Source organism: Pelodiscus sinensis, chromosome 2 (genome assembly GCF_049634645.1).
Source record: "Pelodiscus sinensis isolate JC-2024 chromosome 2, ASM4963464v1, whole genome shotgun sequence".
In the NCBI taxonomy this organism is placed as follows: domain Eukaryota; kingdom Metazoa; phylum Chordata; order Testudines; family Trionychidae; genus Pelodiscus; species Pelodiscus sinensis.
Genome location: NC_134712.1, coordinates 217,271,770 through 217,299,519, shown reverse-complemented (window position 1 = coordinate 217,299,519; position 27,750 = coordinate 217,271,770). Strand labels below are relative to the sequence as shown.

General features: G+C 43.5%; 1 protein-coding gene across 1 annotated transcript; it reads right to left on the bottom strand.

Moving 5' to 3' along the window:
• Window positions 1–396: 396 nt before the first annotated feature.
• Window positions 397–22,108, bottom strand: OLAH (oleoyl-ACP hydrolase). The gene is given in 9 exon segments (XM_075922436.1): window positions 397–1,874; window positions 2,296–2,376; window positions 2,765–2,941; window positions 4,858–4,953; window positions 9,263–9,400; window positions 11,494–11,546; window positions 14,680–14,814; window positions 20,830–21,494; window positions 21,765–22,108. Coding segments are annotated over 7 exon segments (780 nt in total). The 5' UTR covers window positions 14,781–14,814; window positions 20,830–21,494; window positions 21,765–22,108; the 3' UTR covers window positions 397–1,740.
• Window positions 22,109–27,750: the final 5,642 nt, after the last annotated feature.

The window sequence follows — 27,750 nt, the reverse complement described above, 5'->3', positions numbered from 1 at the left end:
TGGGCAGGGACCTGGGGTGCAAGAGGGGTTTCATAACTGGGGTAGGGTTTCAGGATGTGGGCTCTGACTGGGCACTACTTACCTAAGGTGGCTACTGGATGATGGTGCAGTGAGGCTATGTGATAGCACGTTGGGGTTTCCCCTCTCCTGCACCCCCGTAGTGGCATAAACCGACTCCACCAGCTAGTAGGATTGAGGGAGTTTATTGCTTCTCCAAGATACAGCACGGATGCAATCTGGTTACAGGAACTGGAGCTATGAGGCTTCAGGGCCCCCCCCCCTTGAGATGGGGGGTAGCTGGGCCCTACAATCCCAGCCCCTCTCCCTAGCCCTTTTTCCCCCTGCTTCCCAGACAGAAACTGACTCTCCTAAAGCCCTGCCCCCCAGACAGGGTTTGGTCTCCGCCTTCCTCCCTTTGTCTTTCTCCCTGGGAGGCAACCTGTGGGACAGGTTGTGAGACCCTTGCCTAGTGACTCATCTGCTGTCCTGTTGGGCCGTGCTACAAATAGCCGCCAGTGGAGGTCACCCACTGCCCAAGCCCAGCAACCAGCAAGGCACCACCATACCACACTGGGTTATACAGCAGACAGCACGCCCCTACTACGTCACAGGCTAAGGCAGGCTCACCCCGCCCTGACCCTGCACCACTCCCAAAAGCAGCCAGCAAACTCCATCCCAAGACCTGTTGTGTCCCCTCTCTGCTCTGGGGAGATAGGATGGGAGAGGGGGCATCTTAACATCAGCACCTCTCCTCTCCCTTCCCTGCCCTGCCCTGCACAGAAAGCAGGGAGGCTCCTAAGGTGTGAGAGGAGGCAGCTCCAAGGCAAAGGACAAGAGGTGCGCAGCCGTAGGGGGCGGGGCGTACTTGATCGCCTCTTGGCCAAACCAGTCAGGATCACCTGTCAGAGTCTCCAAGATCTACCAGTAGATCCCGATCAACTGGTTTGTGACCACTGCATTAATAGATCTTAAGGTGACAATATTATTACAAGGCGATTTCAAAAAACAGCTGGAGAGAGAAGCTGCATAACTTGATTTAATTTACAAGTTTGACACCTGCAATAGAGTTTTAAACAAAGACCTTCGCTGGATGGCCCGCTACATTCCACACCCTAATGACATAAAAAGCCAAGCACCAGGTACTTAGAACCCACTGACAATATATTTTTCCCTTCTTTCCCTCACCATCCCTCCTGGAGCCCTTAACTCCAGTCATCTGAAAAAGTGAGTTGTGCCCACAGAAGCTCATGATACTATCTACATTTTCTGTTAGTCTCTAAAGTGCTGCAAGACTATTTGTTTTTAAGTTTATTCAATTTAAATGGAAATAACTTTGGATCCCCTTACTTCCCACAGAGCTGATTTTTTGTTTCCATGCTTTGTTGAGCTAGTTCAAGCTATAGGTAAAGGCAGAGGGAAGCCACTGAAATCAGACATAAATATCTTTACAGTGCTCTTAGCCTACTATCCTTCCACCATCCTAAAACTCTATCCACTATAGGGAAGCAAGTTAATTCATTGGCTGCTTATTGTTAGGAATCAGAATTTTCCTAAGTATCACAATGAATTATATCCTGGAGAAACCTTTGGCTGTAGGATGCATGCAGCAGTATAAATGCATCAACTGTTTGCTCTGTCCTGTTGCATAACTTATATCATGGTAGTAGTAAAATTGTATAGAAAATGTCCCATATTATTTACTGCTTTGGATAAATCTTTGACTCCTCTACCGACAAATACTCAGAGATCAGCAGTTTCTATACATTTTGTCATATAGTTTGCCATGAAAGTTTCATTAGCAGGGTTCATCAGATATAAGTGTCCTCCAAGAAGCTTGTGAATAGTGGTATCTCTATTTGTTACATCCTTTCATGCTGAAAGATAATTAAACATGTAAAGCACAAGAGAAATATCAGCTTGTGTAATTTATGTTATGTAACTTGTTTCAATATTATTGAACTCTTCCTAATTCTCTGATTCATTTTGACTCATATTGCAAGAGTCCTTCATATTTCCATATAAATTAAAATGAGATTATGTGCAGAACTGATCATTAATCTAGTGCAGTGTTTCTCAAACTGTGCTCTGCAGAGTCCTGGACATCTCCAGGGGCACCGCGAGGTTGACAAACTGGAAACGTGGATAGGTACAACACATACAATCAGTGGACCGCTGGGGCTCCGCATAAATTTTTACACATGTAAAGGGCTCCAGAGCCCAAAAAGTTTGAGAACCGCTGATTAGTGCAACAGAAGTATAGCTAAATATTAGAGGCAAAGCGCACTAGCTAGTTACCTTCTAAATCAAATGGCCAATCTTCAGACCCAGCAAAGCATGTAATGTCACAAGAGAGACCATCTATTACCAGTTCCTCAAGGTTGTGAATATAAAGAAGAGCTTTGTCATATTGAATCTTTCCACTTTAGGTTTCCTCTCCAGACACAATATCTTTCTTGTCCTCGCTCAAACATAATAAAACGCTTTGCCAACCTACTCTTTAGTACAGAATGCAACCTACCATTTACATACTATAAGTGTGGTGGGGAAGAACTAAAGGAGAAGTTGTTTTATCTTTAAGATTCTAGGCTGGATCTTTTAAAATGCTGTTGTTTTTATTACATAAATGCTTTTATCGTGAAAACAAAGATTCAGGGACAAAAATCAGAGAGCCTTGTGTGATAGGTCTCAGTACAGGTGAATGTTCTATTTCAGGCTATTAATGAATAGTTCTAGTGTCAGAACCTAATGTAAAATGGTGCTACTTACAAAAAGGACTGAATAACTGCAAGTTCTGCTCTTAAGGTAAGAATGAATTGTTTTATAGCACTTTTGTCCGGCAGGAGCTCAGAAGGAATATTTCCAAAAGATTGTACCTCCTTGATAATTTCTTCATCGTCTTTGTCTTTTACTGTGTAGAGAGGATTAAAAAAAATGTTTTCTGAAAGCATCATACAAATAAGTTAAAGGTTTCATAAAATGCACTATAAATCAGGGGTGGACAATAATTTCTGATGGGGGGTGCTCACTTCAACATTTTGGTAAGTGGTCAAGGGTCACACTTTTCTACAGAGGGAGTGGAAGGCCTAGAATAGAGGTTGGGTGAAGAAGGGAGCTCAGGGTACTGGAGGGGGTGCAAAAGAGGGTATGGGGTCTGTGAGGAAGTTTGGCTGAAGGAAGGGTTTGTGACCTGGGATTGGGGTGCAGAGTCCAGAGGGAGGTATGGGTGCAAGAGAGGATTTTGGTCTGGGGGACAGGTGCAGAAGGGATGTAGAGGGTTTGGGTTATGACCTGGGACAGAGAATAGCAAGGGGAGCAGGGTCGGGGAGGGAGCATGAATACAGAAATGGCCTGGGGAGGAATATAGCAGGGTCGCAGAGGAAGTTGTAACTGGGGGGGAGGGGAGGACTCCAGAGGATTTATATAGTGACCTGGGGCAGTGAGTTGGGGCATGCGGGGGGTGGGGGAAGGTGCCAGATACAAGCTTGGGTTGGTATGAGCTTACCTAGGCGTTTGCATTCAGGCCAGCAGCCTAGCAGGATCCTCAGACAGACTCCCAGTCTGCTGCCAACCGAGGCCCCTTAAAGCTGTTGGCTGTGGGAGCCATGTGCCTCTCTGGGCCATGCGCCCCTTACAGGCGTGTGTGTGGAGACTTCATATGCTGCCCTGCTCCCAGCTTAATCATTGCTGCTCCTATTGGCTGGCTTCCAGCTAATGGAATCTGCAATGATTATGCGGGAGGCAGGAGCAGCATGCAAAGTCTCCCCACACCCCTTGCAATGGGCACATGCACCTAGAAGCACATGGCACCAGCAGATGGCCACTTTGTGCAGCCTGGGACTCTGATAGGCAGGGAGCCTGCCATTTAGCCCACTCCTGATCTAACCTATAGTATTTTCCCCTGTAGCATAGACGTTGCATTATGGTTTAGTGGCTGGCTGATTGTGTGAGTTTTGAAATCTTATTGGGATGATAATTTTGGAGTAAAACACAGGTTGCCCTAACACTGCTGTAGAACACACTGTACCGGTTATTCAGGGGTAATAACAAAAGACATTGCTAAAGCTTTGTGTCTCTCTTGCAGCAAGACAATAGTTTCTGAAAATGTAGCTTGTGAAATAGACAAGCACATTCAAGAGCTGGAATTCTTCAGAAATATAAAGTCTATTCAATTTGTGCTGTGAATTCTTTATTTTAAGTGCTGAGAGCAAACTACCAAAATAATGTCTTTATCAGAAAGTGAAGCATTACTGTGGACCTAAATTCAGCTGCAATGGTGTTTGAGGAACCCACCATGCAGAAACCTTGTTCCATGGACAGATGAGATGTCATCCAAATACACAGTTTCTCAATGGTGCAGAGGGAGAAGCAGTAGCTGTTGCATGAGAAGCAGCAGGATGGGGAAAATGGCCAAATCCCTGCTGGTCCCCTGAGAAGCACTCAGGAGAGGTGAGGAAAGAGGAAAAGCCACCAAACAAGGGGTTTAGAAATTAAGGAGAGGGCAAAGGTACCAGGACTGAGCAGGAAGTCCAGGAGAGGGCTTTATGTGTTAGGAGGGTAAGGTATGCTTCCATTTCTGGGAAGAAGGTAGTCTGGGTTTTGCCTACATGCCTATCTGAATTATAACTACATCACCATAACAGAGAAGAGGAAATGCTCTTGCTACCTCAAACTAAGCTCCCCCACAGATAATGGAATATATCTGTGGTTGCCTTTTTTTCTATACACTTTACTAAACTCTGCATATTAAGGTAGCATCACCTGCACTTTGGAAGGCCAAAGCAAGTACTTTACACATGATGGTTTATTCGTAAATCCTATGTTAGTTCATATTATCAAAGATGGTATCATTCATATGTAGGGGACCTATACTTGATATAAAAAGATGTACCGGTTGTAGTCCATATTTTTCTTTCAAGTGTACTGCAGCTGCAAAACTAACATATGATCCAAAACAGCATTGAAAAGAGAAGGCAAATTCATCTAAAAACTAGGGCTGTCAAGCAATTAAAAAATGAATTGCTGTTAATCACATTAATTGCACTGTTAAACAGTAATAGAATGTCAATTACTAGAAGTAAATTGATTGGAAAACAATTTAAAGAGCAATGATGTTAATCAATTCACATGCTTACACCTAAGAGTGAAATTAGATTGCTGATTAGGCCTAATAAAGCACTTTTGCTTCTTTCGTTTATTGTTCCACTTTGCTTACAGCATAAATGAATGTTTTGAATATTCTTTGAAAACTAAAGCTTCAGAGGGGTAGCTGAGTTAGTCTGTAACAAGAAAAACTTAAACAACAAATAGTCTGGCAGCACTTTAAAGACTAACAAAACATAGATGGTATCATGAGCTTTTGTGGGTACAGCCATTTGAAAACTAAGTAACTTTCAAAATCCATGTTGTTTTTCTGTTATTAGTGTGAGCAGCAATATCACTATTAGGCATAAACAATCATAATCGAAGTAATTATTCCTATACTAATGTACTTATTTAGAAAGTATCTGTACTAGGGATGTTAAAATGAGGTTAATTCACTAATCAAGCAGTCAATCGAATTTTTCAACTAATCAATTAGTTGATAGGCAGGTGGCTCAGTCCGGGCTTGTGTCAGGTGGGAGACCAAACCCTACTGCAGCTCTCCAATTTAAAACTCAGTAGGAGCTGGGAGCAGGCTGCCTGGCTTCTACTGCCTTTTAAATTGCAGAGCCTCAGCGAGGTTTGGTCCTGGACCCGGTGCAAGTCGGGACTGAGTCGGGCTGACTGACCAGCCACCAGTAGCCTCTTCCCCATCCCCAGTGTCTCTGACAGAGGCAGCAGTGGGAGTGGGAGGGACAGGCAGCACCAACCAGATGGTGCTGAGGAGAACTGGCATTTAAACTGGCTCCTTCCAGCACCAGCTCCTGCTTCCTCCCTCCCCCCCTCCCCCCCGCCTCTGATACAGTAGGCTTATCAGGTAGTCAGCAACTCCTTTACGTCCCTAATCTGTAGCTGAAAGACTCTAACCTTGACCGCTATACATAAACTACAACAATTTCACCTGCGTCCCATCCTGGGTCCTGCTCCCTGGGAAGACAAGGCTACTCCATTGCCTTGGCACCTTCCCCTGCTGAGCCATCTATCTGGCCAGGGTCACTGAGTCACTGCAGTCAGGTCCCTGAGGCCTGGTGCACAATGTGTCCTTAGGGCTTAACACCTTCCTACCTTCATTGTAGCCACAGGACAAGAAGCCTCTGGGATATATTACTGGCCAGCAGCAGCTTGTATGTATTAGTGCTTTTGGAAACTGTGTAGGCAGGAAGGGAGAAGTTACTTCCAGCCACAGAGAATTGGACCAGGGGTCGGGGACAGGAGGAGGGGAGAGAAGAGCTTTGCAAAGACACAGGCCAGATTATCCTTTCCCCTCTCTTTTTCCTGGTAGTTAGAAGCAGCTCCTGTCCCGTCCCTCCCACACAGTGCCGAAAGTCAGCTGCTGGCCACATTCTGCTGTGAACCCTGGCAGAAATCTGGGGGGTGGTGTGATCCTGTGTGCCCCCTCTCTCTCCACACACAAATGTTGCCTCAGGAAGGTGCAGTGCCAAGTACCACAAGGGGCAGGTCCATCGCAGGGGCCCAGGAAGGCATGGAGGGTAGAGAGCACTGGAGCGGGACAGTAGGGTTGGTTGGTCTCACTCCATGTGAGAGAGGTGTACGGGAGTGCATAAGCGTCACCTCTCTTCCTGTATGTGCGTGGGAGGGTAAGGATGAATGCCATCTCTCCTTGGGTGAACCCTACAGCCTTAAAGATAAGAAGGTAAATAAAAAGGATCCAAATATGCAGTATTTCTTTTTAACAAGGTCTCAATAAACTTAATGTTCATTTGAACGTTTGTTTGATTGATTGACCTTTGCTTGAATAAGTATAATTTTTCCAGGTGTCCCATATTTTACATAGGGAAATATGGTCACTCTAACCAGAAGTTTTCCACGATCCATAAGCAATCTGCCCTGAGCCTCAGTCACTTCTCCTACACCCATACTTGCAAACTGAGCTAAGCAGGAAGGGAACTGCTGTGTTGTAGGGACACTACAACAAATCTGGGAGTACTGCAGCTATCTCAGGGCGAGTATCATATCTATTATATCAGTTCTGAGAGACGCCATTTATACACTGGATAACAAAGATGACATGATCACCACCAAAAATCAATATATAGAAGTGATCTCAGTGTAATTCAAGTCTCATATCTGCAAGTAGCTCTACCCTGGAAAAACCCTATCCTCTGTTATTCCACACAGTAGCATAAACAGTTCCTTGCAGTTGATTGTTTCCAAATACTCAGCTGATTTTCTCCTGGTAATATCAGACTATTGCCACAGAAATGACAGACATTCTATATCTCAGCCCAAACCAGATTGGTTTATATCAAATAGTCCTATTCCATGCATACGCTCATAAAGTACATCTAGTTCAGCCACCATTCCTTATCATAAAAGGGAGGTCAGAGTCTAGATAATAACTAAACAGGGTTCTTAGTTTCAACATCTGGATATTGAAAAAATACATAATGGAGAATAAGGGGCTAGATGGTTACACTCCAGAAAAGAATCTCCAGGCTATAGTGGATCACAAATAGGAGCCAATAGTGTGATGCAGTTGCAAACAAGGCTAATATCATCCTGGGGTACATTAATGGGAATGTCATAAGTACAACATAGGGAGGTAATTGTCCCATCAAATTCATCACTGATGAGGCCTTAGTTGAAGTACTGTTTCTGGTTCCGGGCTGCATACTTGAAGAAAGGCATTGAGAAATTGAAGAGTCCAAAGGAGAGCAATCAAAGTGATAAAAAGTTTTAAAAACTTGACTTATGAGGAAAGATCTTCAAAACTGTTCATTCTTGAGAAAAGAAGACTGAGAAGGGACATAAAAACAGCCATACTGGGTCAGACCAATGGTCCACCTGTCTTCCAAAAGTGGCCAATGGTGCCTCCAGAGGGAAGGAACAGAACTAGTAATCATCAAATGATTGATTCTCCCTGTCACCCATGTCTAGCATCTGGCAAACAGAAGCTATGGACATTTCAGAGCATGGTTTTGCATCCCTGCTCATCCTGGCTAATAGCCATTGATAGACTTATCTGCCAGGAACTTATCTAGCTCTTCGTGGAATCCTGTTATATTTTGGGCCTTCATAAAAACCTTTGGCAAGCAGTTCCACAGGTTGACTATGTGTTGTGTGACAAATTGTTTATTTGTTTTAAACCCGCTAACTATTAATTTATTTTGGTGAACTTAGTTCTTGTCTTCTGAAAAAGAGTAAATAACACTTCCTTGTTTACTTTTTCTACATCAATCAATATTTTATAGCCCTCTATAATATCTCCTCTTAGTTGTCTCTTTTCCAAGCTGAAAGGCTCCAACCTTATCTTTCTCCACATATGGAAGCTATTCCATACCTCTAATCATTTTTGTAACCATTTTCAATACCTTTTCAAATTCCAATGTGTCTTTTTTGAGATGGGGCAACCACATCTGCAAACAGTATTCAATATGTGGATGTACTATAGAATTACATAGAGGTGCTATGATATTTTCTGTCTTATTATGTATCCCTTTCTTAATGATTCCTAACTTTCTGTTTCATTTTTTTGACTACTGCTGTGCACTGAGTGAATGTTTTCTGAGAATTATTCACAGTGATTTCAGGGTGTCTTTCCTGAGTGATAACAGCTGATAAAAAGTATTCAATAATGTTCAGGGCTCTTACAATGAAGATATTGAACAATTGTTCTTTATTTCAATTGAAGGTAGGATAAGAAGTAATTGGCTTAATTTGCAGCAAGGGAGATTTAGGTTAGATATTGGGAAAGTGTTTTGGCTCTAGAATATGCTTTCAAGAGAGTTTGTGCAATCCCTGTAATTGAAGGTTTTAAAGAACAGGTTGGACAAACACCTGTTAGGGAAGGTCTAGCTATACTTGAGCCTGCCTCAGAACTGGGGGATGGACTAGATGACCTTTTGAAGTCCCTTCAAGCCCTATGTTTTATGTTTCTATAGCCTGGTCTACACCTAAAATTTAGGTAAAACTAACTACTTCACTCAGGGATGTGAAAAATGTCTGGATTTACACTATCAGAATGGAAAATACCCTTTCATAGCTTTACTCTGCCTAGAGCTGTGCTGCTACTTGTAGATCTACTCTATGATACTCTGCCTTGGGGAAAGCAACCAAAGATTTTAGGCTCCCTTACCACATATTTTAAAAGATGATTTTTACCTGTGACCAAAAAATGCAAAAGGCTTCTCTTGCAAGTCTTGAAGCAAAACACTAGTAGTTTAATTAACAATAGTTTTCATGTCTTTTGCAAAAGGGTCATTAACCCAAGATTCTCTTCCAGGAAGCCTTATAGAGCATACTAGGGAGGAAAAGAAAATTATAGTCATTTCAGGGTACTCTAAAATTCATCTCTTTACATTACCAAAACAGAGATTAACCACACATTTTAAAATTTATTTTGCAGAAAGCAAATACAGGTTGAATCCCTTTGTTCTGGCACCCTCGGGACCTGACTGGTTCCGAATGAGGGAATTTGCCAGACCAGGAGAGGTCCACTGCTACCAGCCCCCCAGCCACCTCCCCTCCCTGCTGCTGGCCCTAGCTGCCCCACCTGCCAGGCTGCTGTGACCCTGGTAGCCTGGACTGCCACATATCTGGGTCCAGCTCCATTACCAGGGTTTCCAGGGCTGCCGCAGCCCTGGCGCCAGCTCAGCTACCAGGGCCCCAGCCCCAGCCCCACCAGGCTCCAAGCTTCCAGCTCTCTTGCCACTGGGGCTCTCAGCCAGGATTCCCTGGTCCAGGACGAGAGAGTCCTGGTTTTGGGAGGTCTAACCTGTATTAACAACCAGTTATGTAAAGGAAGGTTTTTACATTAGCGACGACAATGATTAGATGAAGTTTCAACTCGGTGTGCGAAAAGTAAAGGGGAGCATGGGCTTCTGTCAAGAGCTTGGCATTAACTTTTGTTTCCCCAACTTTTTTACTGTCCAGTTTATTAGGAATGTAAAATCTTTGGGGCAAGGACTATCTCGTTCTAGCGGTCTTGACAGTACTCCTAGCACATGAGCCCCTGATTGCATTTGGGGCTTCTAAGTAATAATCAACATTTTAGTTGAAGAATAACTATATGTATGTTCTCTATAAAATACTTTCTTGTTAAAATCCTAAACTCTAATGGTAACTCTTTATCGTGCCCTTTATTGTAATCTTTTTTCTTTGCAGCCATTTTACTTATTACCCAAAGTAGAACTTGGAAACATGTATTTATTGACATGATTGTATGTCCCTTTCAGTTGCTTGGTCTTCAAAGGACCATCCTCGGATTTTTACCCCACTGTTGTGTAGGGCAATAGAACAATGGGATAGCTGTAAAAAGGTGTTACTGTTTTTCATTCTCCTTTTCACAGGACATGTTCTTCAAAGGTCACATAGAAGCCAGATCATACACGCCAAGAAAAAAAGACTGTATTTGAAATAAACCAGGTAGCAGGACAAAAATATATGGTCAGGCTTTTTATAACATTTTTGAGCACAGTTAAGACAGTTCTGAAAGCGCATGCTGCTCTCTGAATTTTACTCAACAGTAGCTGCAATTGTTCTAAGGCCTCCCTCTCCCAGTAGCTTTGCTGGAAGTATTTCCGTCTAAACAGAAGACTTTTTTTTTCACTTCAAGGAAAATTGGATGTGACTGGCACAGCAATTCACTGGAGGTATTCAGAGTTGAGTGGACTGGTTTTATTTCAATGCTAATGTTCTTATGTAATGCCAGATTATTCTTTTCTTTGTGAAAGGTCTGGAAAATAGCCATGGCTTCTCCCCTTCAAAAAGTGCAAGTATGAATCTTTTCCAGGGCTGATATAACACGATAGCCATGGGAATTACTTCACTCTGTAGCAAAATGCCATTTTACTGTTACAAAGCCATTGTGTGACATTGGTTTTGATACAGGGAATATAGGATCATGCAGAGAAGTGTAGCCAACTGCAGTTCATTCTGCACAGGAAAAGGCTCTGCAGATACCCAGCATACTAAAATGGATTTGTAAATATTCCTTTTTGAGCAGTTTGTTGCATGTACTTTTTAAAATATAACCAAACATATTATTGTGTTGCTGCTGCCCAATTAAACAGATCTGTTTCTGAAACAGCCAAGACTGTATTAGCTTTGAGAAGGAAATTGAGTTGAAGGTGGATATATTCATGTATTGAATCCAAGTACTGTACTTAGGACCTGGTTTGGGGTGGCATAGGAGCTAAGGAAGCTCAACATCCCAATGGAGGTATTAAGCACCTTGAAGGGAAGAGCCATGGCCAGAACACTATTAGAAAGATAACTCAGCAGTCTTTACTAGTGCTGACATATTCTGTTTAAGGTCTGACCCCTCTGTACATTAGTATCCTGTCTAGATGGCCATCTTTATTAAACTATACTTTCATACACAAAATTACTGACCTTCTATTGCGTTGTCAAAGAGTTTACCCCATTTTGCAAAATGAGTAGCTCCATTCGGCTTCCTTGATCACGGGGTGCTCTTCCAGGAAGGACTGCTTGGCAGAGATGGAGTTCACCTTTCCAGGAGCGGGAAGGCCTTGTTTGGACACAGACTGGCTAACCTAGTGAGGAGGGCTTTAAACTAGATTCGACGGGGACAGGTGAGCAAAGTCCACAGGTAAGTGCTGAATGTACAGGACTGGGAGATGGATTGGAAATGGGGGGGACTACGGCCTATAATGGCAAGGAAAAAGGAGGGTCAGGGCACAACAGGGAGGCAAGATCAAATCAGTATCTTAGATGCCTATATACAAATGCAAGAAGTATGGGTAATAAGCAGGAAGAACTGGAATTGCTAACCAATAAATATGACTATGATATCATTGGTATTACAGAAACCTGGTGGGATGGGACGCACGATTGGAATGTTGGTATGGAAGGGTACGGCTTGCTCAGGAAGGACAGACAGGGAAAAAAGGGAGGAGGGGTTGCCTTGTATATTAAAAATGTACACACTTGGACTGAAGTGGAGATGAACGTAGGAGATAGCTGTGTAGAGAGTCTCTGGGTTAAGCTAAAAGGGGTAAAAAACGAGGGTGATATCATGCTAGGAGTCTACTACAGGCCACCTAGCCAGGTGGAAGAGGTGGATGAGGCCTTTTTTAAACAATTAACAAAACTATCCAAAGCCCAAGATTTGGTGGTGATGGGGGACTTCAACTATCCAGACATATGTTGGGAAACTAACACAGCGGGGCACAGGCTATCCAATAAGTTTCTGGACTGCATTGGAGACAACTTTCTGTTTCAGAAGGTTGAAAAAGCTACCAGAGGAGAAGCTGTTCTGGATTTGGTTTTAACAAATAGGGAGGAACTAGTTGAGAACTTGAAAGTGGAAGACAGTATAGGGGACAGTGATCATGAAATAATAGAGTTCATGATCTTAAGGAAAGGTAGAAGGGAGACCAGCACAATTGAGGTAATGGATTTCAGGAAGGCAGATTTTGATAAGCTCAGAGAACTTGTAGGTAAGGTCCCATGGGAAGCAAGACTGAAGGGAAAAACAACTGAGGAGAGTTGGAAGTATTTCAAAGGGACGTTGTTAAGGGCCCAAAAGCAAACAATTCCGCTGTGTAGGAAAGATAGAAAATATGGCAAAAGACCAGCTTGGCTTAACAAGGAGATCTTGCATGATCTCAAAATAAAAAAAGGAATCATATAAAAAATGGAAACTAGGACAAATAACAAAGGATGAATATAGGCAAGCAACACGGGAATGCAGGGGCAAGATTAGAAAGGCAAAGGCACAAAATGAGATCAAACTAGCTATAGGCATAAAGGGAAACAAGAAGACCTTTTATAAATACATTAAAAGCAAGAGGAAGACCAAGGACAGGGTAGGCCCACTGCTTAGTGAGGAGGGAGAAGCAGTAACAGGAAACTTGGAAATGGCAGAGATGCTCAATGACTTCTTTGTTTCGGTCTTCACCGAGAAGTCTGGAGGTGTGCCTAACGTAGTGAATACAAGCAGAGAGAGGGTAAGTTTAGAAGCTAGGATACACAAAGAACAAGTTAAAAATCACTTAGGAAAGTTAGATATCAACAAGTCACCAGGTCCTGATGAAATGCATCCCAGGATACTCAAGGAGCTGATAGAGGAGGTATCTGAGCCTTTAGCTATGATTTTTGAAAAATCATGGCAGACAGGAGAGATTCCAGAAGACTGGAAAAGGGCAAATATTGTGCCCATCTATAAAAAGGGGAATAAGAACAACCCAGGAAACTACAGACAGGTCAGTTTAACGTCTGTCCCAGGGAAGATAATGGAGCATGTAATTAAGGAAATCATATGCACACACTTGGAAGGTAATAAAGTGATAGGGAATAGCCAGCATGGGTTTGTGAAGAACAAGTCATGCCAAACTAATCTGATAGCTTTCTTTGATAGGATAACGAGCCTTGTGGATAAGGGAGAAGCGGTGGATATCAAATACCTAGACTTTAGTAAGGCATTTGATACGGTCTCGCATTATAGTCTTATTGATAAACTAGGCAAATATAACTTAGATAGGGCCACGATAAGGTGGGTGCATAATTGGCTGGATAACCATAGTTAGAGAGTTGTTGTTAACGGTTCTAAATCCTGCTAGAAAGGGATAACAAGTGGAGTTCCTCAAGGGTCTGTTTTGGGACCCGTACTGTTCAATATCTTCATCAATGATGTAGATATTGGGATAGAGAGTACGCTTATTAAGTTTGCAGATGATACCAAACTGGGTGGGGTTGCGACTTCTTTGGAGGATAGGGACATAATTCAAAATGACCTTAGCAAATTAGAGAAATGGTCAGAGGTAAACAGGATGAGGTTTAATAAAGAGAAATGCAAAGTGCTCCACTTAGGAAGGAACAATCAGTTCCATACATACAAGATGGGAAGCGACTGTCTAGGAAGGAGCATGGCGGAAAGGGATCTAGGGGTCATAGTGGACCACAAGTTGAATATGAGTCAACAGTGTGATGCTGTTGCAAAAAAGCAAATATGATTCTAGGTTGTATCAACAGGTGTGTTGTAAGCAAAACTCGTGAAGTCATTCTGCCACTCTACTCTGCACTAGTTAGGCCTCAGCTGGAGTACTGTGTCCAGTTCTGGGCGCCACATTTCAAGAAAGATGTGGAGAAATTGGAAAGGGTACAGAGAAGAGCGACAAGAATGATTAAAGGTTTAGAGAACATGACCTATGAAGCCAGGCTTCATGAACTGGGCTTGTTTAGTTTGGAAAAAAGAAGATTAAGGGGGGACATGATAGCGGTTTTCAAATATCTAAAAGGGTGTCACAAGGAGGAAGGAGAAAATTTGTTCCTCTTGGTTTCTGAGGACAGGACAAGGAGTAATGGGCTTAAAGTGCAGCAGGGGAGGTTTAGATTGGACATTAGGAAAAAATTCCTAACTGTCAGGGTGGTCAAATATTGGAATAAATTGCCAAGGGAGGTGGTGGAATCTCCCTCTCTGGAGATATTTAAGAACAGGTTAGATAGACATCCGTCAGGGATGGTGTAGACGGAGCTTGGTCCTGCCTTGAGGGCGGGGGGCTGGACTCGATGACCTCTTGAGGTCCCTTCCAGTCCTATTATTCTATGATTCTATGACTTCCAGCCCAGGGGAAGCAAATCAGCCTAAAAAGTGCATTAGGCCTTCTATATAGACAAGCAACAATCTTCTCCATAGCTGATGAAAAACAGATCTGCATTCAAGCTGTCAAAACTGCTAACACTGTCACCTGCCTGTTGGGAAAAAAATCATTTATTTATTTATTTATTTATTTAAAATCCCAGCAGGCTGGTCCTAAAGCATTTGTCAAAGTGCAAGGGAGAGGAGACCATCTTAATTATTTGCTTGCTTGTTTTCACACAAAGCTGTGTCTAACCCGTAAAATTGGTTAAAAAGAAAAATAGCATTGATACAAACTGGATATCTAAATTTTAATTGCTGAAACAATATTGGAAAGCCCAAGTTAATACATTTGCAAGCTCCCATTCTTTAGGGATGGATACAGATGAACCTCTAATAGAAGTGAAATCAACATCATCATTTTTCCCCCTCTTAGTCCACTGGGGGGGGGGAAGCAACAAAGGTTATGTTTTCTATTCCAGATCTTGCTAACATGATGAAAGTGGTACTGGAGGAAGTTTTAGTTGAATCATTTCTACTAGTTGACCCACTGGTCAGCTTTATAATATTTTTTTCAGGAGTTGATGATTGTTCTAAAGTTGTTGTCAGTTGCAAGTCTCAGATAAAATTAATTTAATAACTACAGACGTTTTGGCATCCCCAAGGAATGAACCAGGGGAGGTCAATGCTGGCCCCTCTGTTTCTTGCCTCTGGGCTCTTCTGGGAGGTGCCAGCCTCTCCGCCATCAGGTTCCAATCCTGGCTTCCACCCCCTGCTCCCCTACTGGCCACTGACTCCATTCCCAGCCCTGTCCAGGCTCACTACAACTGGGCTCCCAATCGCTAGCCCCAGCTCTGCTCCCGAGCCTGGCCAGGCTCCCAGCTGCTAGTTCCCCCGCTGATGGCTGGGATTCCCACCTGCCCTGGCTCCATTCCTGGCCCCAGCCTGGCTCCTGGTCATCAACTCTGCTTTGCTCCTGCCCTGCCAGTCCCCATCCACCAGCCCAGTTGCACTCCTGACCAAGCTGGGCTCCTGGTTGTCAGCCCTTTTGCTGCCATCCCAGCTCCGCTCCTGGCCCCAGCTAGGCTCCTGGCTGCTCCTATCCCCCTGCTGCAAGACTCCTAACCAGCCCCCACTCCCAGCCACTAGGGCTCTCTGGTCAAGCAACTTCTGTGATGTTCCCAGATCAGAAAGTCACATATTAGAGAGGTTCATCTTGTACAGTGAGTGACAACAAGTGTTTGTTTATTACCCTATCTTATGGAAGGGGAAAACAAATACATTTATTGCCTTTCACAGTCCAAAGTCTGCTAATCCGGCCCATGCTTAGCAAATACCAAAAGGTGGTAAAGATTAACTTACACTCAAAACACACTGATGAACCCGATCTACCTGCAAACTAAGCACAACCTGGAAGAATATTTGTTTTCAGTATTTCCTGTATTATTGAGAAGAAAATTAGCTGATTTTAGGACTGAATGTAAAGACCATAGGAACAATTGTTACTCTTGTTTCCTGATTTCTTTGTCTCTACTCTTGAGGTTCAGGTTTTGCAGATATCACGAATGAGGATAATGTGCACTAGTTACAGAGTACAAGGGAAATGTTCCATTAGTATGTTATTAATTCTCTCAATTTGATACTTCTAATTCTACCAATATTCAAGCACAGGGATGTATCACTAAATGAAAGGACTGTTTACAGCCACATGCGCAGCTTTTTAAAAAGGAGAAATAGATTAGAAGCTATCCTGCTGAAAGAACACAGTTATTGTTGTGGAGGCCAAATATAGGGACCAATTTTTTTCTTTTTTTGTCACCAATTTTGTAACAACATATGTCCATTTTATTCGGTGGAGTTACTCACAATTTACACAGGTATCAACAGAAGACAAACCAGGATTTTTTTTTTCACCCTTTCTTCCACCAAAGATCAATGTTTGAAAAAAAATGTTCTGGCTCCCAAAGTATTTATACTGGTCTTTTAGTCTATTTATAGTTTAGGTGAGTAATGAGATGTTAAACTGAAAAAAAATCGCCAAATAAAAAAATTGCAGACATATATTTTTTGTTATGTTTCATTATGGTAAAATGTTGAATTTGTTTTTTTGTTTTTTTTTCTATGTTTTTGATTGGTTGGGATTTTGGGGAAAAGGCTTTTAAACATTTTCTGCTGGACTTTGTCTGCTCTGAATCTGTATGGAAGAATGAAGAACTGGTGAATTACACTATCACACAAAACAATTAAATGAAAGACAAACAATGGAACTAGAAAGTGATTTTAGTAAGATTATTTAAAACTTGGCTTTTTGTTGCCTTTCTTAACATTTATTCACTTCTATTTATTCACTTCTATCACTTAACATTTATCCACTCCAGGGGAGGAGCCAGAATGCTCACAAATGGCACTACAGATGGGAAAGCAACAAGAAGTGGAAATGCTGGTAAACAATTGTGGAGTATCTCACATAACACAAAGCACTTGACAAGGGTATGCAGAGGTCAGAATCACGTTCAATCTTACGCCAAGCTATTTTAAAAGTGCACCAGACTCACACAAAGACAATCATATAGCGGAATATCATAGGATTTAAGCCAAATAATATCCCTGCGACAAACCCCATTGCCAACTCCATCCACACATCTACCCTAGGGACATCATCACAGGACCTAACCACATCCATTATACCGTCAAAGGCTCGTTCACATGCACATCTACTAATGTAATATATGCCATCATGTGCCAGCAATGCCCCTCTGCCAGGTACATTGGACAAATTGGATTGTGTCTATGCAAAAAATAAATGGACACAAATCAGACATCATGTATGGAAACATACAAAAACCAGTGAGGGAGCACTTTATCGTCCCTAGACACACAGTTACTGACTCACAAGTTGCCATTCTCAAGCAAAAAAAAAAAAACCCTTAAAAAACAGATTGCCATGAGAAACTGCTGAACTAGAATTCATATGCAAATTTGAAACATTAAAGGAGGTTTAAATAGAAACATGGAATGGCTCTCTCATTACATTAAGTAATTTTCCCTTCTCATACTCTCACCTTCTCATCACTTTTGGAAGAGAGCCATATCTACCCTGATCTAATTAGCAATGATATCACTGTTTCTTTTCTTTTCTTTTCTTTTCTTTTCTTTTCTTTTCTTTTCTTTTCTTTTCTTTTCTTTTCTTTTCTTTTCTTTTCTTTTCTTTTCTTTTCTTTTTCTCTGAAGAAGTGAGTTGTATTTCACAGAAGCATATGCCCGAATAAATTTGTTAGTCTTTAAAGTGCCATCAGACTCCTTGTTTTTTTCATTTAGGAGGGTAAGCTGTTGTATATGGTTCCACTAGAGGGACAGACTTAATATATCTGGATTGGCCAGGAGTAGACTGGACAATGTAGAACATATTGGGGCCAAGGGTGACTGGGAGTGTATTGGGTCACCCTGTAAATGGTAAATCAGGCTTCTAGAAGCCAGAGGGTTTGCAGTGCATGCTGACAGACTGCTGGGTTCAGAGCTGCTGGATCAGAGTCATAGCTTTACATAGACACATCTCGGTGTGACCTTCATGCTGACAGGCTGTTTATGAATAGTCCAGGTTGGGAGCTACAGAAGCAAGGCACTGCAAGGCACTCCAGATTGCAGGGCAGGGATGACACTGCCTCTCAAGTCTGACTTGCACCCTCAAGTGTTACAGATGCCAAAACCCATTATTTACATCTGAAACAATAAAGATTCTGGCTTTGGAAAGTTCAGGTAAGTTGTCATCAGTTTTGAGTGGTGGCCAGTGGAATCTTTTCACTTGGTTCAGTGGCTTTAGGTCTATGCTGATGCACAATTTGACTAATGGCTTCTTTACCATCTCCATGCTGCAGACAGGTGCTATGATAACCATGCTCTACACATTTCAAGCTCCTGGTGTAATGGATTACTTAGTAATTGGATTACTTAGTGCCACTGGAAAGTTCCTTTGTGGTGAGTCCAAAAGTTTCACTGTAGATGGAATCTGAGACCTATGCAAATGTCTGTAATAATGTCAGCCTCTATGGTCCACTCTTGTATCCTTTGACAGGCTTGCCAGATTGACGCATTGATGAAACTTGAGTGTCATAGTGAGAGTCTGCACAATCTGAGGTCTTGCCTTGGAAAGCGTTGGCTATTATAGGTATATACTGTACCACTGTTCTAGTGGAGTTGCAGCCTTTATTGGCACAATTTTTCTTTGCTGGTATAGTTTATACCAGGCAGCTCCCAAAATAACATAAGCCATGCCAGTAAAAGGACTTTTCTGCCAGTATAACAATGTCTATACTACAACTTTCACAAATATAGCTTTATCAGTTAGAAGAGTGATTTTTGTCACATTCCTAACTAACATAGGACTATCTCCAAAACATCTTGGGTGTGTCTAGACTGGCCAAGCTGTCTACACTGTCTACACTGGCTGCTTGAATTTGCGCAAGAGCACTGACTTTGTAATGTACAAAATCAGTGCTTCTTGCGCAAATACTTTCACGCTTCTGCTCAGGAAAAAGCCCTCTTGCGCAAGAATACTTGTGTAAGAGGGCCAGTGTAAACAGGGAAGAACTGTTTTGCGCAAAAAAGCCCCAATGGCGAAAATGGTGATCGGGGCTTTCTTGCGCAAAATCGCGTCTAGACTGGCCATGGATGCTTTGCTCAGCGTCTCTCTGGTCTGCTGGCTCCCCAGCTGATCTGGAAGCGCCGCGGGTCCAGCCCCGGGTCCTCCGCCGCTTTGCTCCACGTCTCCCTGGTCTGCTGGGGGGAGACGCAGCTAGTGCCCCCCAGCAGACCAGGGAGACGTGGAGCAAAGCCGGGGGCCTGTGGTAGAGCAGGTGGGGCACTGCCGGTTGGTCCTGCAGCACCACTCCTTGGTGCAACTGGACCAACCCGGCAGCACCCCAGCTGCTCTGCCCCAGGCGTCCTGATTCAGCCGCTGCTGATCAGTTTCAGCAGTGGCTGAATCAGGATGCCTGGGGCAGAGCAGCTGGGGTGCTGCTGGGTTGGTCCAGTAGCGCCGAGGAACGGCCGCGCTACTGGACCAACCCAGCAGCACCCGAGCTGCTCTGCCCCAGGCGTCCCCAAGTCAGCCGCTGCTGAAACTGACCAGCGGCTGACTACAGGAAGCCCGAGGCAGAGTTACTCTGCCCTGGGCTTCCTGGATCAGCTGCTGATCAGTTTCAGCACCAGCTGACTTGGGGACGCCTGGGGTTCTTAAGTTGAATCTGTATGTAAGTGGAACTGGTGTCCAGATTCAGCCGCTGTTGAAATTGATCAGTTTCAGCAGCGGCTGATGCCAGTTCCAACTTACATACAGATTCAACTTAAGAACAAACCTACAGTCCCTATCTTGTACGTAACCCGGGGACTGCCTGTAACTGTCAAGTGTTATGTCCCTAGGAGACATCTACTAGAACTAACAACTGACTTGGGTTCTTAGAATGAATCTGGCCATCAAGAGACCACACAAGCGATATGACACTGCCATTTTCGGCATTCCTGATCTTGTCATCCACACAACATATATTACCAATAATAATAACTCTGAACTTCTAATTGGTGGCATTTCCTCTAAAGCTATGCCTATGCAAATAGTTCAGATTCACTAGCACACTGTCGCATTCTGAAGTGTAATCCAGAGCAGTGATGGGTTATGTCACCACCTGCCACGCAGCCTTGCTATTGTAGCTCTCAATTCAGGCTGCTCACAAACAGCCTACCAGCATGCAGGCCACACCCTGCGTGCTGTGCAACTCTGACAGCAGCAGCCTGTCAGCAGTGGAACTGATAACCACCACAGGGCCTGGGGCAAGGTGAGTTTTGGGGTGCGTGTGCCTCTGCACCCCGGAAGGGGCAGGCCCTTGGGTGGAAGGAGCAGAGGCCAATGGGCAGTTAGCCCTCAGCACTGCCCACACTGCAGTGCCTACCCCATAGTCCTCAGAGCTGTGTGGAGCAGTGCTCCGGCAGCAATTCAGAGGGAGTGGGAGCTCTGTATCCCGTAGGATTGCTGGGCCCTGAGGCAATTGTCCCCCTTTATCCTCTCCCCCATAAGCAGGCCTGCCTATCAACAACATACCATTCACACACTAGCTTCCTGCAGCTTTGCTTACCACTTGCAGAGTAAATCCAACACGCTCCCTGTCATAATCATGACACTCCCAGTCTCCAATTTTCCCCAAAACATATGTTCTGTACTGTCAGGCTCTTTTCTGGGCAGTTCACATATGAGAGGTCCATTGTCCCTGTAAAGAGTCAATATTCAACAGTTTGTTACTGTAACTGGAGTTATCAAACAAATCAATTTAAACTCAGCACTGTGTTTTTAACATTAAAATATTAAACAAGTTTATAAACACAAGCTGAAAGGTAGGGTTGCCAGATGGTTTAACCAAAAGTACCGAATACCAACCCCCCACCCAAAAGAAAACCACCGGGGGAAAAATTCTGTTGAGGGGGAAGAAAAAAGGATCCCGAGAGTTAAGCCAAAAAAAATTTTTTTAACAATAAAACAGCATTAAAACAGCTTTAAGTGCATGCAGAGTCAGAATAGGGATAGCAAGAGCGAGAAGTTGAGCGCTAAGACCCAGGAAAGGCATTGCTTCCCCTTGCTTCAGTTCTTTAGGCTTTTTGCTTCATTTTGTTTTCTTGATGGAGCCAGAACGCAGCTTCTCTGCGGAACCAAGTAAGCAGGGGGTCCTGGGACGGCTGAGGTCTGGGGGAAGGGGCCCAGTTGTGTGGTAGGTTTGCCAGGTGTCCAGTATTTTTCACCTCCTGGCTAGGAAAAAAATAAGAAAATACTAGATAGTTCAGGTGTCCGGATTTTCTGAATTTTTTACCTGTCAGGAGGCGAAAATACTGGAATATCCGGGTCAATACCGGACACCAGGAAACCCTATGAAAAGATATTAAATGATTTCAGGTAAAAGAGATAAAGTTAGAAATACCTGCAGGAAAACAAGAGTGACAACACACATTTAAAATTTAAACAAATATTGGTTCAAGATAGCCTTTCTCACCGCAATCTTCTAGCAAAATGGTGACTTACCCTTTCTTTGCTCAGGATTCCTCTGAGGCTCAAAAATGCTTGTGCCCTTTTTATTTTAAATGAAAGCAAGAATGTGGGGTGCTCTGCTCCCTTCTTATTTAGAACCTTTGAAGATACTTCTAAGAGTTATTGGCAGTGAAGGAGGTTCCAGGCTCTCTTTCCTCTTCCCGGACTTTTTTAAATGCAAATTTGTTCTGTCTTTTGCCATCTTCTCCCCCTGCTGCCCTGCTTACTACTTATATGTAAGTTGAGCTGTGATACTGGGGGCATGTCTACACTTGGAAATTATATTGAAATAACTTATTTCAAGATAATAACTCACAAAATAACTATTTTGAAATAGGCTTATTCCCCAAAGAAAGCAGGATTTATTATTTCAAAATAACCAGGCCCTTATTTTGAAATAGGGAGAGTTATTTCAAAATAACTCCCTAATGTAGACATGCCCTGGCAGACCAGGTGTCAGCTCATGCCAAAGCCCCAAGGCCTTACTGAACACTGACAAATGCATAGCTAGAAACTAGTCTGGCTTACCTGTGTATTAGTATTATTAAAATTGATGTTACATGTATAAGAGCGTGTTTAGACTATATGACCTACTTGTAGGATGCTGCATGTATTGATCTTATTTATATAGTCTGTATCCTATATTATAAAGTTATATTAAGTGTTTACAGTACAGTCTTCTGTACTTATGAAAGTTAATGGGAAAGAACTATTAATTAATGTAGAAATGCTATCTTCCTAAGGAAGAAGCTGGATCCTGCTTACCAAGAAGCCCTATTGAAAACAAATGAGTCATTGTGTAACATCAAAGAACAAAGCTGTGGTGAATGGAATGAGGGGAGAGTAAATTTTCTGGACATTTCAGTCATTCAGTTAGCTAAAGTCTTTTCTCCATAGTTAACTCTTTAAACCTAACCCTAATTGCCTTGCCTATAAGGGTTAAAACCATAGACAGTGGGAGAAAGTCCCCAGGAATGCTAGGCAAGCAGGAAGTGAGTTGGCAGAAGGCCAGAAGATCCAATGAAAACAGAATGTGGGTTTTTGAATTGGAAGCAGTGGCCCTTACTGTTCTTGCTTTGGGAGCCCTATAAGGAGCAAGAGAGCCAGGCATGGAGAATTCAGCAACATCCATGCCTAGGAAGGACTAAGTCTTGAAAAACAGATATGTGAGCACAACAGGGAATCTTCAGTCAGACATGATCAAGTTATTTTCTTTATTTTTGGATTTGTTGGACTTTACTGTGTTGAGCAAATGTAGTCTCCCTCCCCCCGCCCCGCACCTTACACTGTAACCACCTGAGCTGAATCCTAGGGAATTATCTATGCTTTTTAATCCTTTTTTTAGTTGTCCTGTAACTTCTGGTAACCAAGTAATATTTAATCACGTGTGTTTTTTCCTTAAAAAAAATAGAAATCATCCTTTTAAGACCGTGATCTGATTCCTGCGTCCTAGAATTCAGGAGATTCTGTGTGCTCATGCCTAAGACTGCATAACCAAACTACTAAGAGAAATTAAAGTCCCATTTTCAGCTGACCTCAGCAACTAGATGTTCAAGCTCTCTCCAGAGGGCAGGTTAAAAAAGCCTGAGGGTACCTTACAGGAAGGAATTCGTAAGTGCATCTTCCTGGGTTTTCAAAGGGGTCCTTACATTTGGATGGTAGCAGCAATCTGTGACCTTGGGGAGTTTTAATTCAAGCCTTTAGTGGCAAGTTATTTTACAATCTCTTAAGGGCTCCCATCTTTTACACTTGGGCTACGTCTACACTGGCCCCTTTTCCGGAAGGGGCATGTAAATTTCACCAGTCGTAGTAGGGAAATGCGCGGGGGATTTAAATATCCCCCGCGGCATTTAAATAAAAATGTCCGCCGCTTTTTCCCGGCTTTTAAAAAAGCCGGAAAAGAGCGTCTACACTGGCCCCGATCCTCCGGAAAAAGCGCCCTTTTCTGGAGGCTCTTATTCCTACTTTGAAGTAGCCTTGAAGTGCCAGAGTGGGGAACAAACTTAACAAAAGTCTTTGTTGTTTTCACTCATTCACACACCCATAAAGAAAAAATGTGCAGCTAGATTCATCCAGTGGTGACATGTGGCAGGGGACAGTGGAGCTGTCCCCACTCTTGATCTCCCCCGACTCTCCCACCTCTTCCCAGCACTCCCCAGAGCTGCATGACCAGGGAGTGGTATCACGTGGGCTGGGGCACCCTGGCTTGTGCCTTCCCCTCTGCTAGTGCCATTGAATGTGAGGGGTGTCACGTTGCACCTGGGCCTCCTGCTGCCGAGGCTGGCCCTCCTGCTGACTGCTGGCAGCCCCTTCCATTTTGGGAGTGCACATGACCCTGCGTGTACCACCATGTGTTTACCCATGGACTTATCCCATAAGCCTGATCTCTGGGGAAAGGGATTACAAATCCCTGACAAAAAAGGAAAGATTTTTAAACATAAGCCAGAGCTCTCCAGTGCTTGGCTTGGGGTAGCCCTAAAGGATACATGCAGCTTCCACATTACTTCCGCTTCTATTACTCCTTGGAACCTAAGATTTTAACTCGTGTGTGTGTGTGTTTGTGTTTATCTGCTTTAACTTTCTAACTAACTCTCATTCTTTTCTTAGTTAATAAGTCTTTAGTTAGTTTATTATAAAGTTATCTGCAAGTGTCTTTAGTGTATGAGCTGAGGTACAACTGAATGGGGTAAGATACTGGTCTTTTGGGATCCTGAATATTGTTGTGATTTTTGGTATAAGGGACTATCTATCACAAAGGCAAGCTTGCCTGGTTGGCAAGTTAGATTAGAGTACCCAAGGGCTTAGGTGCTGGAACTAGAGGTACGGAGGGGGGGGGGGGGGGGGGGAGAAGGGTGCTGCAATCTCTTAGTTTGAAGTGGTTTCCATTACATCCAAGGTTTATAGTTTGCTTCAATGGCTCTCAGCACCCCCATTATACAAATTGTTCCAGCCCCATGCCCTAAGGGACTGACTGTGACATGTTAAAGCTGTTATAGAGCATGAGGAGGGCACACTAGATAGTTTGTGGATGAAATCTAAATGTAGATCTCACAATCAGTTTGGGGTTTGTGCCCTACTTTTTAAGTCTGCCCTGTGGTTGGTACTCATTCTCTATACAGCTTGACATGAAGCAAACATAGATTCCTTTGCTTAGGATAGACCTGTTTAACAACTTTTGCCTAGGCAGGGCTGTGTGGTTTTGAACATGTATTAATAATAGCATGCAGGGGGATTTCATAATTTTGCATATTAATATTGCGGCATATATTTCACCATGATATTATTGACCAATGATATATTAGTTTTCAAATGATATCTCTTCAAGCATATTTTGTACAAAATTATTACAACATTATGAATGTAGGGGTACTTTTGACCATGACTACATAGTTCTGAACATGACAAAATGCCAGTGATCACTTTAACCAGTCACAGCATCAAATGGGGTTGTGGGGTAACTGATGAAAATAGTGGACTAACTGAATTGTTAGAAATGGCAGAAGCACACAACTTAATCTTAATTCACAAACCTACACTCCCCAGTTATTTCAACAAGAGCAGATAGATATAGGATTACAATGCTGATGAGGCATTTGACAGCAATAACATCTGTATCTGTGTAACAAACTTAGTTTGGGATGAAAGATCAAACCAATACCAGAAAATTATAGCCAATCTGTCAATGTAGTGTGCACTGTTTTGAAGTATGTTCCACAAGGCTGCAGAACAAATTACATGCCAGGAATAACATCAGAGATATTGGACTGGGATGCACAATACAAGCTAACGTTCAAAGCAGACCCATTCACTGAGGACCATTGCCTCCAGGCAAATAAGTAGTCTCTGCACTAACAGAGGAAAAACAGAAGACATGGAAGAATCTTATTGGGAGTGTGGACATGACCTATAGTAGTAAGAACGCATGAATAATCAACTGGAAACTTAACAACATCTCCAGAACATCAGCAAACACTATAATGCCTGCAGATGAAGTCACAAACTTATTCCTAGAAAATGACAGATAAGCAAACCAACCAACCATGACTTGGTTATATGTCAAGAAATCAGGAGACATGTAATTTTGGGGCACAGTATTCAATGACCAAATTAACTTCCAGAATCAGCAACTTTGAGAATGGCAAAGCTACTGGTCCAGATGACATTTATACTTTCAAAAATCAAATTAATCAGACCAGCAATAAAGAACTCGTTACTCAAGTTGTTTAACACATGCTCAGGCACTTACAAAGTACTCAAGATCCAGTCACTGTCACAGACTCACAAGTTATGCCCACACTTGGCCCGTACAGTCCCTGGGGAAAACCCCCTTCACTGTGGCAGCCCTTCTCTCGTGGGGCTTAAGCTCCTCCACCTGTCACCTCACTGAGCCTTCAGCATACCTGTCACCAGCATGGGCCCAGTTAGGGAGTCCTCTTTCTCTGGAACCTGGGAGTCTCCACTCCCTGAAGAAATAATGCAACCTTGTTCTCTAGACTGGAGTGTTTATTGAGCATATGAACACAGCACAGGAACTCTCAGAGCCTGTATGTCGGCCCTCCTTCAGCACAGCACATCCAAGTGTCCCCCACATCTAGATGGGCCCTTCTTGCTCCTGCTGCCCAATCCAGAAAACTCCCTCCTTTCAGCTGAGCCTCCAATATTCCAGCAGCTCCTCCCTTGTCCTTTGTCTTCTGTTCAGGTAAACAAGGTCACTTGGTCCCCTCTACTCTTCCTTTCCTCTCCTCTGTCTTTTGTTCCAGTGTGAATGGAACCAGCTGGTCAAGTCACCAGGGTCCTCCCTCCACAGCCTATTGTCCTCCCATTAGTGAGAACTGGCTATGCCACCTGAACTGAGTCTCCTGGTCACCGGGTCACCAGTTGTTGGGGTCTCCATTCTCCAGGCCACTGGTGGGGGTCCCCAATTCTGTGCTTGTCCCTGTAGCAACAAATTCCCTTTCCCCTCATCTTGTTAAACCTGTAACACTCAAGAACACTAAGGCCTACCCCCTCTGCATGCAACCCTTTTGAAAATCCAGCAAATTCTTCACTGCCTCTCTCTGCCCCTCTCAAGTCTGAATTATGCAGGATCACTTAGCCAGTGACCGAGAGAAGTTCAGGGCCCCTGCTCCGTGATTAAGCATTGACTATAACATTGGTACTCTCCTTAACATGGACCACCTCCATGTCATAATCCTGTGGGAACAGACTCCACCTCAGGAGCTTGGTATTGGTCCCTTTCATTTGGTGTAGCCACGTTAGAGGAGAGTGGTCAGTATAAGCAACACTCAGATAGATATAGCTGCAGCTTTTTAAGGGCCCACAGGGACAGGTATTCTTTCTCTATGGCAGCACAGTGCTGCTCCGAGGGCAGCAGCTTCTTGCTCAAGTATACAATGGGGTGTCCTCCTCATTAAAGTCAGTTTGCATCAGCACCATACCCAGTCCATTATCTCAGGCATCACTGAACACCAGGAAGGGTTTGTTAAAATTCAGGTTGACAACCATCGGGCCTTGAACAAGTGTCCTCTTGAGTGCACAGAGCACTGCTTGGTCCAGACTATCCTGGCTTACCCTTCCTACAAAGCACCATCGGGAAGCTGCCATGGATTTAAGTGGGGCACAAACCTCCGGTAGTACTCTGCCATCCCAATGAAAGCCTGGGCCTGCTGCTTAGTCTGGGGAGTGGGTCAATCCTTGATGCTGGCTCCAGCATCAGGAGGCTGCTCCCCATCTTGTGGCCCATATATGACAAGTCTGCCATCCAGCTTTGATAGGCAATCTGGCATTTTGGAGGTGATGCAGCATCCTTTTCACCTGGGACACATGATCCCCCCAGGTCTGGCTAAAGACATAGATAGCATCAATATATGCCAGAACAAAGAAATCCATCCCCCTCAGTAACTGATCCACCAGGCACCGGAAGGGGGCAAGTGCTCCCTTGAGGCCAAAAGGCAGGACCAGGAACTCGAAGAGACCTATT